We start from the raw sequence: 14,323 nt of genomic DNA, 5'->3' as shown, positions 1-14,323 counted from the left end.
CTTTGACAGAATGTCAAGCATCTGTAAAAACTGTCTAAGAATGATTTACGAAGCAAATGGTTCCATACTTCAAAAAATTAAAAAAAAAAAAAAAGCTCCAGTCAGTCTCTGGTGGCTCACACCTATAATCCTAGCTACTCAGGAGGCTGAGATCTGAGGATGGAGGTTCAAAGTTAGCCTGGGCAAGAAAGTCCATGAGATTCTTATTTCCAATAAACTACTCAGAAAAAATGCCACTGTGGCTCAAGTGGTAGAGCACTAGACTGGAGTAACAAAGAGGCTCAGGGACAACACCTAAGCCCTGAGTTCAAGCTCTGAGACTGGCAAAAAAAAAAAGCTTCATTAACTATATCTTCCAATCAATTTTTGCTGAGAAAAATAATAGGATTTGTAGGATTTGTTTATTTTTACTAGGCAATACATCACCCTTTTCAAGATGTAAAAAAAAACTAAAATGTGAGTCCATTTTTGCTTTCAAAATTCTATAAAAATACATTATGTAACCTCAGGTTGGTCCTTTGACTTACTATTCCACTTTACCAGAAACCAAAATTCAAAAAACAAAACAAACAAAACAAAACAGCAGTGCACAAAACTATGTAAACACCTTAACCCTGCAGCAATATAATGTCGACATCATCATGAACACCTTGAAAAAGAAGCTCTCCTGGGTAGGTAACAATCTTCCTTCGTTTTGCAGCTTTGAGAGTTCCCACCAATGCTTCAAAGAGGTTGGCACATTTGTCATCCCGGAAGAGGACTCCAAATTTCACACTTAACTGTCCATCAGCATCTAATTTGAGAAAATACAATATCAGCAAATGCACAGTCTGTTTCTTGCCTCCATGTGTGGCAAACAAAATCTTTAACCAGCCTCTTAATATGAGCCAACCAATATTATAATTTAACACTTGATCATAAGCTCAAGTAGCTTTTTCCTAGATCCAAAATTCAGATTCAGTGTTCTATACACACAAGGTCTCCTGGCCTTTATATTATCTAGACAAACTGAAAGAGAACCAAGTAACAGCTACAGTGCTGAGGTTGTAGATAAATTTCCCCATCTTGATATTTTTTAAATTATGTTGACATAATTAAATTAATATGTGACAAATCAATAAAGACAACATATGAAAGAGAAATCCAGGATCAAGTGTATTCTAAATATATTCAGAATTCTCCATGTAGGATCTTTAAAAAAAAAAAAAAAAGCTGTGCGCCAGTGATTCGCACCTGTAATCCTAGCTACTCAGGAGGCTAAGATACAAGGATCATGGTTCAAAGCCAGCCCAGGCAAGAAAGTCCATGAGACTCTTATCTCCAATAAACCACTCAGAAAACTGGTAGTGGCGCTGTGGCTCAAGTGGTAGAGCGCTAGCCTTGAGCCTAAGAGCTGAGGGACAGCACTCAGGCCCAGAGTTCAGGCACCACAACCAACAAAAAAAATAAATAAATTTTAAAATGTGACTGGATGCCAGCGGCTCATGCCTATAATCCTAGCTACTCAGGAGTACTCAGGAGGCTGAGATTTAGGGATCGCAGTTCCTAGCCAGCCCAGGCAAGAAAGTCGGTGAGACTTATATATCCAATAAACTGCTCAGAAAAAGCTGGGAGTAATACTATATAGCTTAAGTGGTAGAGTGCTTGCCTTGAAAAAAACCTTAGAGATAGTTCCTAGGCCCAGAGTTCAAGCCCCAAGACCAGCAAAAAAAATAAATAAATAAAGCATTGGACATCAGTAGCCCTAACTTACACTTGTAATCCTAGCTACTGAGAAGACTGACATCTGAAGATTGAAGTTTGAAGCCAGCACAGGTAGGAAAATCCATGAGACACTTAACCCCAATTGACCACTAAAAAGCTTGGAGTAGCAATGTGAGTCAAGTGGCAGAACACCAGCCTTGAGCAAAAAAGTAGAAACAGTGCCTAGGCACTCAGTTCAAGTCTCAGTACTGGCACAGAACAAAAGCAATTCCTCAGCTATCCATCCTGACTATTAAATCCAAATTCCTGGCCACAGTCACCTTGAAAATAAAGAGAAGCTCTTGACCTCAAGGATAAGGTTCTTCATTCCATGGCCACGCATCCAATGCTTGTCTGCTCTTCTCTCCATATGGATCCAATCTTAATGAACTGTTTGCTATTGCGCAGGGTACCATGAGGGATCCTGCTTTGTAATTTTGCCCGTGTTAAGCCATATGCCAAGCATCCCAGACCCCTCTCCCTAGATAAATTATTTTCCTACAAAAGCAAACTCAAATACAAGAAGTCATCAAATAGTCCCTCTTCCTAAAAAACTAAATATGTCTGTCAAAGCAGTCAGTGTTAATTATGCTAGGAATAGTTAACATTTATTGAGTACTTGCTTTGTCCCTGGAACTGTTCAATGCACTTTACAGTCATTAAAATTCACTCAATCCTCATTTCATGGAAGAGAAGACACCACTGACTGCGAGAAGCACCCTTACTTTATATTCCAATTAAACTGCCAATTTCAATACAGCACCCCATGTATTATGACACCTTCTTATTTTCGAGATTTTAAATTGTGAAAAAGGTCTTTTAATTGCTTAGATACAGTATTTGTTATTATTATACAAATAAGGAAACCAAGACACTGACAAGTTTAATAATGTGCCCAAGATCACACATCAAGTGTGTAGATGAGCTAGGGTTCATTTCAGAGACTAATGACATATTGATGGCAGACAGTCTGACACCAGAGTCTATACTCTTTTTCTAAGACTGTGTCTCACCTGTCTTCCCCCAGGCTGCCTGGAACTTGCGATGGTAGCCCAAACTGGTCTTGAATTCTCAACCCTCCTGCCTCCACTTCCCAAGTGCTGGGATTACAGGCATGTGCCAAAGCACCCCATCCCACTGAGTTTATACACTAGTTTGCTATCTTCCAGCTACCTAAGAAGACCTTAAAGGTTAAGTATATTTACTTCTGTATCTCCTATACTTGAGAAAAAGGTACTCCAGAAATACCTGTTAGATGAAAACATTTCAATCTCCAAAAAATCATTCTCTGCTTTATCTTTTCTCTCTGGATGAAAAACGAGACTTCTAAGGATTTGACTTGATAAAACTTCCTCCATCAATTTGCACCTTGAACTCATATATCAAAATTACTTGACACACCTTAAATAATTAACACTAGGCAGAAGACGATATCCTTCGATAGATGCTTTCTAATTCTGTGATCTTATGCTAAGAACAAGAAAGCCAAGGTAAGCTGGCTGAAGCAAAGCGGCAAAGTTTAAAGTGTTTTCATGTATATGCAAGTGCTGATAATTAGTTCAAATCTTTTAAATTATTCAGCTGCTGATTCTGAAACAGAGTTTTGGTCTGCGGTAGTAAAATGTATTCATCTGGGGATGTCAAGATTATATATGATTTTAAAACTAGTGGAGTTTAACCCATCTAGGTTGACACAGATAAGAAAGAAAACCATTCAAACAAAAGTGCTCCTCTCACATAATGTAATGTTCTAGAGCTCAGGAGAAACTTGGACATAGGGCAGGACCAAAAGTGAAGACATCCCTAGTGAAAATGAAACTCACCAAAGTCCCATCAGATGGGAGGTGGGAGAAAAATAGACTAGGCAAGATTGTTGATATGTTTGACTGGAGTACTAAATAAAGTACATTCTCCCACATAATTCTCAGTGTTCTCCACAAACATCAAATGCATTCTCATTCCAAATTCAACTCATGTGTCACCTGACCTGCCCTAAACTTTAAAGACTCACCTGAGATTCAAGGTTTAACTCAGAACCCTCAACTAATAGTTCCCAATAATCTGTTTCACAAGGACCACACTAAACTGAATGCCCACACTACACAGTTTAGTTTAGTATGCTATCTTGTTTTTGATAGTTACCCCATGAAGGTGTGTGTGTGTTCATCAATGATATAATAAGATTCCAGAGGAGAACGAACATACCTGTGTAACTTGTACTTACACACAAGTCTTGGCATATGTGGGTACTGAACAAATAGTAACTTACAATATGATTAAACTCACTGGACAGTTATTTCTTTTCCTAAGTTATGATGAGACTTCCTATTGTGCGTATAGCTTTAGCACCTCTCAGATGGGATATGTAAAAAAATAGAAATGTTAATAGGGAGAAAAATAAAAAATTTGAACATGGTTCCATTACCAGATTTAAAATACAACCAGTGGGCTGGGAAGGTGGCTCAGTGGTAGAGCGTTTGCTTTGCGTGCCTGAAGCCCTGGGTTCGATTCCTCAGCACCACATAAGCAAAAAGAAAAAAGCCGGAAGTGGCGCTGTGGCGCAAGTGATAGAGTGCTAGCCTTGAGCTGAAGAGCTGAGGGACAGTGCCCAGGCCCAGAGTTCAGGCCCCACGACCAGACCCAAAAAAAATAAAATAAAATACAACCAGATGAAAGTCCAACAGTTTTCTTTCCATTCAGAGGATAATGAAACATCTCAACTATTCCTTGCCACCCTACATCTCAAACAGCCCTCCGTGACAAGGAGCTATGGCCTTGGGTTAGGGCAGAGAGGCTATCCTGTGCCCTACAGCCCTCTGGTGACCCATCATAGGCTTCTCTGAAAAGCCAGTCCTGCCTGCTCTGAGGAAAATGTAGAAGAAATGATTTGTGTTAGACCACTTACTTTTGGGGCCAGGTGTGGTGGCATACACTTATAAATCCAAGTACTCTGCGGGTAGATTTCAAGTTTGAAGCCAATCTAGGTAAAGTTAGCCAAACCATATCTCAAAAACGAAACAAAAACAAAAGCACGGGGGCATGGTTCAAGTGGTAGAGCAAGCACAAGGCCCTGGGTTCAATCCTCAGAACCTCAAGAATTACTTACTTTTTGAGCCCAAACGATGAATTTCCTCCACTAAGAGGTTAACTTCATGATCCACATTCATTGCTACCTGAAAGGAAAAAAGAAAAAAACCCATAAATCTATGTTACTGCCATTTCTCCATTCTATCCAACACACACACACACACACACACACACACACACACGGCCCCTTTCTCTTTTCATGTAGCATTTACGACTATTATTTACCACATCCCTTCATCTCTTTCCTTAAAACACTGTGATGTACATGGCACCATGTCCTCACTTTCTCTGAGTTCCATTGGCCACTGACGAGGAGGCAACCATTTTCCTTATACAACTATTACACTAAGCAGGTCCTCTTCACAGTGCCCAGCTAGGAAGCCAACCCACTAGCTAGTCTCTGATACAATGTCCAAAGCCTTATAGAAAGCTACAGAAGGCTTTGGGGAAGTCACAAGAGAGAAATGGACCAAGAACACAACAAGTGAGAGAGGAAGTTCTAGACGTGCAAAATTACACAGTGCAAAATTACACAGGCATACGGAGAAAATGCAAAGCACACTTGAAGCAAGCCTTGAACTAGGTGCTGGGAATGGGAATGCAAATAAACCCTCTGCTTTGGGAGCCTGAGGTTGAGTAGGGGAAGCACATCAATACCCAAACAATTTTTCAATACTCTCATTCAGTGCAATGATAACTCTAGGTAACATGCAGGAGTTGTCTGGACAGCTTCCAAGTTAATATGACTCCAGTATAGAGCTTGTGGTGAAGCTCATTCATTTTTAGATAAGGAAGAGTCCAGAAGTAACGGAAGTTGGGATTTGGTTGCAAATTCCTCCACAGGTTGGAGACAGCCCTTATTACCTCTAGGTTGCAGAGGCACAAGGCATTTTTATTCTATTCTTCAAATCTTCTGACTCCTATCTCCAGCCTTTGGCCACCCTGTTTCTTTGGCACAGACTATTGCTATCCCCCTTTCTTGAAGCTAAGGCACACATCCAGGCCCAGCTTAGAAGTAACACCTTCCAGGAAGCCTCCTTGAGCCCAGAAGCTTCCCTACTGAGTGTTCCCACAGCTTTGTGTGCCTCTCTTCATCTCCATTAGAATTACTTGTTTTCACTAAGAGATAAGCAGGGATCCGACTGAAATGCTCTAGGCTCCTCTCTGGCACCCAGAATAAAGGTTAAATAAATATTGTGCTGGTTTTTCTGAGTTTCTGGACTGAAAAGAACAAGCAAAAGGAGAGAGAGTGCTTCTGAACACAGACTGTAACACTGACCAATTCATTCAATCTGTTTTCAAATAAAATTTCCATATTAAGGGACTAAAAAAAAAAAAAAAAAAAGTAGGGTTGTTGGGAGGGAGGAAAAAACTGGGAGAAAGCAAGGGAAGGGATGACATTGTCCCAAAACAAATACTCTTCACCTGGCTTAGGTAACTGTAACCCCTCTATACATCACCATTATAATAATATAAAAAAAATTAAAGTAGGCTTGTATGTATACATTCCTTAAGGTGCACTTTGGGAGGAACAACTCTATCTAGATGGACACTAAGTAATTCCTGGTCTTTTTAAAAAACGAGAGCAATACTTATGGCTATATATTCAAATGATACTGATGGGGAGGAATACCAGTTAATAAGTAAAAGTACACCTACTACCTGCTATGTTACTAGGGTGAACATTATACTTTAAGGAGCTTGAGCTACAGTAAATATGCATAATGATCCATTTAATGCATCTACATAAAACGTTATCAAACATTACAGTGGACAAATATTGGGGACTTTGTGTTGGCTGACCTTCTATTTATAACATTACATTTAACTCAAGAAAAATTTAAGAGACTAAAAACCTATACCATACCCAGAGGATGTTAGCCTGACATGCTCCTTTCCTCAGACAGGCACACAAAGGGCCCCTCTGGTGCTGGAGCTGAAGATCAGGCTCCTCCCTCTCACCTTGGCATTCTAATAGTAGGCCCCCTTATCTATTCAGGCAGCTGCCATAAATCTTAGACCACCATTCTGGAATCCTCCCACCCTTACACCCTGTAGATTATAGATTATAAAATGCTCCCTAGACAATGACAAGCACTTTTTCTCTTCCTTGGGTGAGAGAACGAGCCTGGCCAGCCCCTCTGCTGGCAATAAACCTTTCTCTCTGCACTGACTGTGTATCCATGTGCTTTCAGAGCACACCCCCACTGTGCCCAAGGCCTGAAATCTAGGCCCTGAGAATAATGGTAGGGAAAAATATTGAGATCCTCCTGCCTCAGGCTCACAAATACCAGGGAGACAACCCATTTAGGCCTTGCCAGCACCCATTCCCCACCCTGGCAGTGTAACTTTGTTTGGACCAAGCATTTCTTTCCTTCCTCTACATATCTTGGATAAACCCTTATTCTGGGCTCCAGAAGTGCTCCAGGGCAGAACGTTTGGTTTAAAGACTTTCTGTAGGTGATTCCCTACAGAAAGGAAATCAAGTTCAGCCCCAACATTGCGTTAGACCCATCAGTATAACAACACTCTCACTTCCATTGGTTTCTAATATGATATAAATGAACACCATATGGGAAGAGACTGTCAAGAATCAAGTTAACACAAAGAAAATTCACACCCGTAACAATGAACCCACCCATGACCCTGAACATTAAGAACCAATGCTTTCTTTCTCAGTTTCATTTGTGCTGGTTTTCTGAGTTTCTACTACTTACACACTAAAGAATATTAACCCATAAAGTTAGTTTAGAGATCTGCTTGTATCTTTTTTTCCAACTGACGTTCTTCTTACGTACTTACGTGAATGTCGTGTTTTGTGTTGTACCAGGTATAAATATAATAGGAAAGCAGATTTAAGAGCCATCCTTCCCCCATACTGTCTAACAATCAAAACCATGCCTAACAATGCTCTCTGTTCCTGGGAGCATGTGCAGAAATACAAAGGATCTGTGAGCAATGATGAAGTAATTAGCCCACTTGGGACAGGAGAGAGAATGAACTACCCAAGATTGAGGACTTCTCGAATTCTCACACTGATTTTCCCTCCCTTGGAAACTGATCTTTTCATTCTCAACACCTTCCACCAAAAACATTCAGACCTGACCTCCCATAATAATGAGAAACTGAGAGGAAACCCCTCTACTATGTGTACCACCAGTCTCTGCAGTATATTTAGCAGATGTACATTTCATCCAGTTCTAAGAACAGATGCATTTCTTTATGATTAATTACATACTGAGTTCTCTATCCAGGCTGATTCAAACAATCCTAAGAACTTTGCAGAGCACTTATGCATTTCATCTTATGGACAATGAAACGCTCCCAGGGGTTTACTCCCCACAATTAAATTCTGTCTCCAACACACCATCTGCCCCCCCTCCCCCATTCTTCTTCTCTTGCTGTTATGCAAAGGGACTAGACGTGTCATCGTGTATTTGTATGAAATATTACAGGCTGGGTACTTACACTAAAGCAGATCTCTTAACAAAGCAAGAAAGGCTCCCTGCCCAGACCCCCTATAAATAGAAAAATAACAGGTTTAGAAACTACTGCTGGCATATAGAATTTGCTGTGTCGTATTCTATTTAGAGGAGAGAGACATGTGCACAAAGGGGGGGGGGGGGGACTCATTGTTACACAGAACTTGTAAGACCCTTGACATTTTTCTAACAAGGACAGAAGCCTAGGTCTGGGGTGAGCCAGATCTGGACAATAAAGGCCGTGAGCAGAGGAAATCTAAGAGGAAGAGCGAGTCTGTCAGTGAGAGGCTGCAGCAGGAGAAAGGGGTTCAAGAGAAGGTGAGGGCAGATGCTAGACGGGCCTTCTGTCACTGGATCTAATCAGTCCCTCTGTCACTGAATCTAATGAGGCCGTGAGCACGAGAATCACGAAAGTAGGCATTCCACCACCCTATCATACTTGTTCGCTGCTTTTTTTTTTTTTTTTTTTTTTGAGTTTGGATGCAATACGTGTAGATGTTCTACTGTCGGCGAAAAGCGGGGTCTGGACATCGGAAGCCAACTTTGCACGTGGACGGAGCACTTTGCCAGCCCGGCCCCGGGTTTTATCATCCACCGCAGGCGCGGGTCAAAGCACCACCTTCCCGGTTCCGTCTTCCTGCCTCCCCCCCCCCCGCCCCCACACACTCCATATTTGGTCATCCATCCTCCAAGTTTGGGGTCCGGCCAAATAAGGGTCTCGAAACCCGGTGTTCGGGGGCGGAGGGGGGAGGACCCTCCCACGGTCACCACTGACTCCGGAGCAGAGATGGGGGCGCCGGACTCGCGCCCCCGGGCCTCCGGCTCCGGGACAGCAGGGCGGGCTCCGAGGGCGAGCCGCGTCCCGGAAGCCTTTGTCTCCACCTTAGCCCCGGGAGAGATTGTGTGTCCGGAGGAGGAGGGAGGAACGCCGACCCTACCCGGGGCTGCACGGAGCCCTTAGAGCCCCTCACCACCCCCACCTCCCCACACCGATCGGAGCCCCGAGCCGCACCCCTCTGCCGGCCCTGCAGAGCGCCCTGACCGCGGGACCGCCGACCCTCTCCGGGCAGCCTCTTCCCCCACACCCCAGCGCGCTCCCCGGCCCAGCTCCGGGGAACCGCCAAGCGCAAAACCCACACCTGGCACCGCGGGAACAAATGGTCTCGCTTCCCCGACCGCCCCCCGGCACGCAGAACGGCGCCCCGCGAGCCGAGTGCGGAAGTGTGCGGGAGAAGTGCGGGCGCGGGGGCGCGCAGGGCCGCGCGGCGGCGCAGCTCAGCTCAGCGCCCGCGGGCACCTGAGTGCCCACTCGCGGTCTCGGCCCCCGGCCCCCGCGCGCCCCACGATCTCCACACCTGCGCGCGCGCACACACACACACACACACACACACACACAGAGGCTGCTCGGTCGCGGGACACCCGGTCCTGGCCCTCTCTTCCCTCGGTCTCACCACTCCGCTTCCCGGTCTTTTCCAAACGCAGAGCTGGGCCGCGTCGGTGCGCACCCGGGTTTCCCTCGAGGCACAGGGGAGGCAGGGCGTGGAGAAGGAAGTAGCCCAAGCCCGGAGACAGGTTGTGGAAGAGGAGGAGGAGAAGGAGGAGCAGTACCGGAGTTTAGCCTCTTGGAAGGGGGCCTCCCACTCGCCCAGGGACCAGCCTATGAGCAGGAGAGAGGGGAGGAGACGTTCCAGAAGAGGGCCGTCCCCAGACGAGTGAGAGCCACCACGAGCCACCTACCCCCCTGCCTGGGGTTTCCTCCTGGACAGTTCCCTCGGAGCCTGAGGAAACCGGCGTCCGCGACGAGCAAGACCTCCGAGCTCCGAGAAAAAACCGTGACTACCGCTGTTCCCGTACACCCGGAGTGGGAACTTCCAGAAAACGAGCAGACTGAGTGAGCACCGTCTGATTTGCAACAAACTGCATGCCTGAAAGCCAGTTCATTGTACGTCCAGGAGATTTTCACCTGGATGAAACTAGCTCTTGATTTGAGATCAGTATAGATCTCTTCCCTTCCCTACTTTGCTACGTTACCTCATTCATAATTCGGTTTACTCACCAATCCTTTCATAGTAGTCGCTTTTATTTGTGGGTAGGTAAGTTTGTAATATGCTTATTGTAACCAGGGTTTGGGGATGGAAAGCTGATCCAAAGTATTCCAGAACAAAAATCACAGGAGTAACTAAGAAAAAAGTCCTCTCCTGGCCACCAGGGGGTTGCATTGCCAGAGATCATGTGAAACACACACACATACACACAAGTCACCAGATCCATCAATTGGGCATAGAAGTAACCTACAGTTCTCAGCAATCAGGTGGTAATTAGCAATTGCTAGGTAAGTATTTGGTAAGTGATAATTAGTAAGCCAATCAAAGTCTCACTTGACAGAGCAGGACACAGAGAACCAGTTATCTGCCAGAAAGCTTGAAGCTGTGAAGGGATCAAAATAGGCCTTCCATTAAACAAGCCAAATGACTAACCGGAAATGGAGCATGAAGTGGTAAAAGCAGTGGAAGAGGAGAAGCACAGATCATGAAGGAAGGAGGGTAGCAAAGCCCTGCTTTACAGATCCCAGGGGCTGTACTGAATCTGTCCTCGTCCCTCCGTGGGCCTCCATACCCTTCCCCAGGCCACACCTGTCAGACGGATGTGATTGAAAATGAATCTGTTCTGTATTCACCAACGAAGTTGCGATTCTGCTAAACTACTCAGGTCAAATGAAGGTTAAGGTAATTCCAAGATCCTTCAAGGCCTGCTTTTCTCCTCACCAACGGGAAGCTTAGAAGTTATACTTTATATCTTTCAGTAGTCTATATAACCCAAAAGTTAATTAAGAAAAATATGGTCGTTGGCCAAGAAATACTGTTATTTCATGAAAGAAGGTGAAAGTTGAGGGACTGAAGAGGGACCCACTCCCACAGTAACTAACCCACTCCTGCAATAGTAGTACTAATCCACTTAGAGACTAGAGCCCTCATTATCTAATTGTGTCTTACAGATACCACCTCTCATCACTCATTAGAGATTAAGTTCCCAACACATGAACTTTGAGGGATATATTCAACCTATAACAAAGACCCAAAATATCCTATGAACACTCCTAGGTTCATTGCATCATTACTCACAATAACCACCACATGGAATCACCCAAGGATGTATTGATGAATGACTGAATTAAAAAATGTACATATGATGGAATGCAAGTCAGGTTTTTAAAAAAGAAGTTATGCAGCAAGATGGCATCTCGGTTTCTATGTGGACTTTTTTTTTGGGGGGGGGGGGTCAGTCATGGGGCTTGAACTCAGGGCCTGGGCACTGTTCCTGAGCTCTTCAGCTCAAGGCTAGTACTCTACCACTGGAGTCACAGTGCCACTTCCAGTTTTCTGGTGGTTTATTGGAGATAAGAGTCTCACAGACTTTCCTGGCCAGGCTGGCTCTGAACTGTGACCCTCAGATCTCAGCCTCCTGAATAGTTAGGATTACAGGCATGAGCCACGGGTGCCTGGCTTCTGGGAAATTGGAAATTTTTTTTTTTTGGTTAGTCGTGGGGCTTGAACTCTGGGCCTGGGCCCTATCCCTCAGCTCTTCAGCTCAAGGCGAGCGCTCTACCACTTGAGCTACAGCGCCACTTCCGGTTTTCTGGTGGTTTATGGGAGATAGGAGTCTCATGGTCTCTCCTGTCCGGGCTGGCTTTGAACTGTGATCTTCAGATCTCAGCCTCCTGAGTAGCTAGGATTACAGGCGTGAGCCATCAGCGCCCAGCTGGCTTCTGGGAAATCTTAAAACTCAGAAAGACCAGTGGTTATAAGAACTGAGAAGGAACAAAGACAAAAATTAATCTAAAGGCTACAAAGTTTCCCTCACACTATGTAAAGTAAGTTCTGTAATAAATTGCACAGCATTAACTTATAGCTAAAGACAGTGTTTTGTACTTGAAAAATGCAAGCAGATTAGATCTAAACTGTTCTTGGTACAAAAATAAGGTGTCAAGGCTGGGAAGGTGGCTCAGTGGTAGAGTGCTTGCCTTGCATGCATGAGGCCCTGGGCTTGATTCCTCAGCACCATAAGCAGGAAAAGCCAGAAGTGGTGCTGTGGCTCAAGTGGTAGAGTGCTAGCCTTGAGCTGAAGAGATGAGGGACAGCACCCAGGCCAGACCCACAGTTCAGGCCCCATGACTGGCAAAAAAAAAAAAAAAAAGATGTCAGATGATGCATATATAAATTAGCCTGATATATTAATTGATTTGATGTATACATATATCAAAACACCACATTGTCTATCAAAATATGCATAATTTTATTTGTCAGTTATAACTAAATCAATTAAAAAAAATAGGCTGCACTGACTCATGCCTGTAATCCTAGCTATTTGGCAGGCAGAAATTGGAAAACAACAATTTGAGGCCAACTTGTGCAAAAAATTATTCATGAGAGTCTATCTCAACCAATGGCTGGATGTGGTGACAGGTACTGTCAACCCAGCAATACAGGAAAGCACTAATAGGAGGATAACAGTCTAGTGCTGCTGATCATAAAGTAAGACTTATCTCAAAAAACATCAACACCAAAAGAGCTAGTGGAATGACCCTAGTGGTAAAGTGCCTACTCAGCAAGTGTGAAGCCCTGAATTCAAACCCCAGTACCGCCAAGCAGAAAACAATGATACTGAAAGACAATAAAGTATTTAGGAATAAATTTAAACAAAGAGGTACAAAACTGAAGCTTATAACACAGTGTTGAGCTGAGCATGGTGGTTACGTCCCTGTAATCCTGGCACTTTCCCAAGACTGAAGTTGGAGGGTTGTGTGTTTGAGGCCATTAGGGGGCTACATAGCAAAAGCATGTCATCATGAGCTGTATACATGACACAACTCTGTTATTTCATTTAATAATAATAACAATGAAGGAAAAAATTTAAAATATAGCAGTGATTTTTCTAGGTTTGTTTTGTATTTGTTATCCATCCCATAGATATTTTCCTCCACACTTAAATAAACTGACATAAAATAGTATTAAATATTCATTGCCTCAGGAAGCTTTATAGCAACTTGTGTTCTCAGTGATGTGAACTATGACTATAGTGAACTATGTCACTACAGTCTGTGGTTTTAAATAACACAGTAGTTTGACCTTGCATTGGAAGTTGTATTGTACTCACTTCTCCTTAGTAAACTGTAAGGTTTTTGAGGGTGGACAGTATCTTATTCATTTTGTATTGAATGGCCCCAGCTTGGGAGTGGATTAGCAATAGTTGTTTGGTTGAATGGACCGAAGATGGACTAACCTCTTAACCCTTTGTGAGTGGGGGTGAAGATCACCGATTTCCCATACAAATCACATATATTACCTTAGCCATTGTACATTGAGTTTTTTTTTTAATTTTCACCAAAATCTAAACAAGTTTCTAGTGAAGAATATTTTAAAATTGCGCATACAGCTGGGTGTTGGTGGCTCAGGCCTGTAATCCTAGTTACTCAGGAGGCTGAGATCCGAGGATCACAGTTCAGAGCCAGCCCAGGCAGGAAAGTCCATGAGACTCTTATCTCCAATAAACTACTAGAAAACTGGAAGTGGAGCTGTGGCTCAAGTGGTGGAGCACTGGCCTTGAGCTGAAGAGCTGAGGGATAGCGCACAGGCCCAGAGTTCAAGCCCCACGAATGACCAAAAAAAAAAAAAATTTTGAGCATACATTGGTTATAATTATCTACACTGATATCCATACTGCTTTTATTGTGAGATTAATGTCTATTATGTCTGCCCTTGCTCTCTGTAGGTCAGATTTAATATGGAAAAATTAGCTGAATATAATTGTAATGGGCTATAGTGGAGCAAGTAATCATCACATTGATATTATAACTTACAACATGATGTAGATTTTAAACATTAATTGCGTTCTTCATAAAAGCTACCTTTCAGCTATCACTTATTAGTAAGTATGCCAACTAATCATTTGTTAACTCCTCCTGAGAGAGCTTCCTCTCAGAGGCATGTTTCCAAGAAAGATAGCAGAAATAT

General features: G+C 43.5%; 1 protein-coding gene across 2 annotated transcripts; it reads right to left on the bottom strand.

Annotated features, from left to right (window-relative positions):
- Nucleotides 1-382: 382 nt before the first annotated feature.
- On the bottom strand, nt 383-9,912 carry Abracl (ABRA C-terminal like). 2 transcript variants are annotated; one of them, XM_042685122.1, is made up of 3 exons: nt 9,753-9,912; nt 4,850-4,916; nt 383-793 (listed from the first exon to the last, which is right to left on the bottom strand). In XM_042685122.1, the coding sequence occupies exons 2-3, from the start codon at nt 4,908-4,910 to the stop codon at nt 609-611; spliced, it is 246 nt and encodes an 81-aa protein (XP_042541056.1). In that variant the 5' UTR covers nt 4,911-4,916; nt 9,753-9,912; the 3' UTR covers nt 383-608. The 2 variants fall into 2 exon arrangements, with proteins under 2 accessions (XP_042541056.1, XP_042541021.1); XM_042685087.1 differs by having other exon boundaries at nt 9,764-9,912.
- Nucleotides 9,913-14,323: the final 4,411 nt, after the last annotated feature.

Source organism: Dipodomys spectabilis, unplaced genomic scaffold, assembly GCF_019054845.1.
Source record: "Dipodomys spectabilis isolate Male_0828 unplaced genomic scaffold, ASM1905484v1 ptg000001l, whole genome shotgun sequence".
Classification (NCBI taxonomy): Eukaryota; Metazoa; Chordata; class Mammalia; order Rodentia; family Heteromyidae; genus Dipodomys; species Dipodomys spectabilis.
This window is presented reverse-complemented; position numbering and strand designations above follow the sequence as displayed.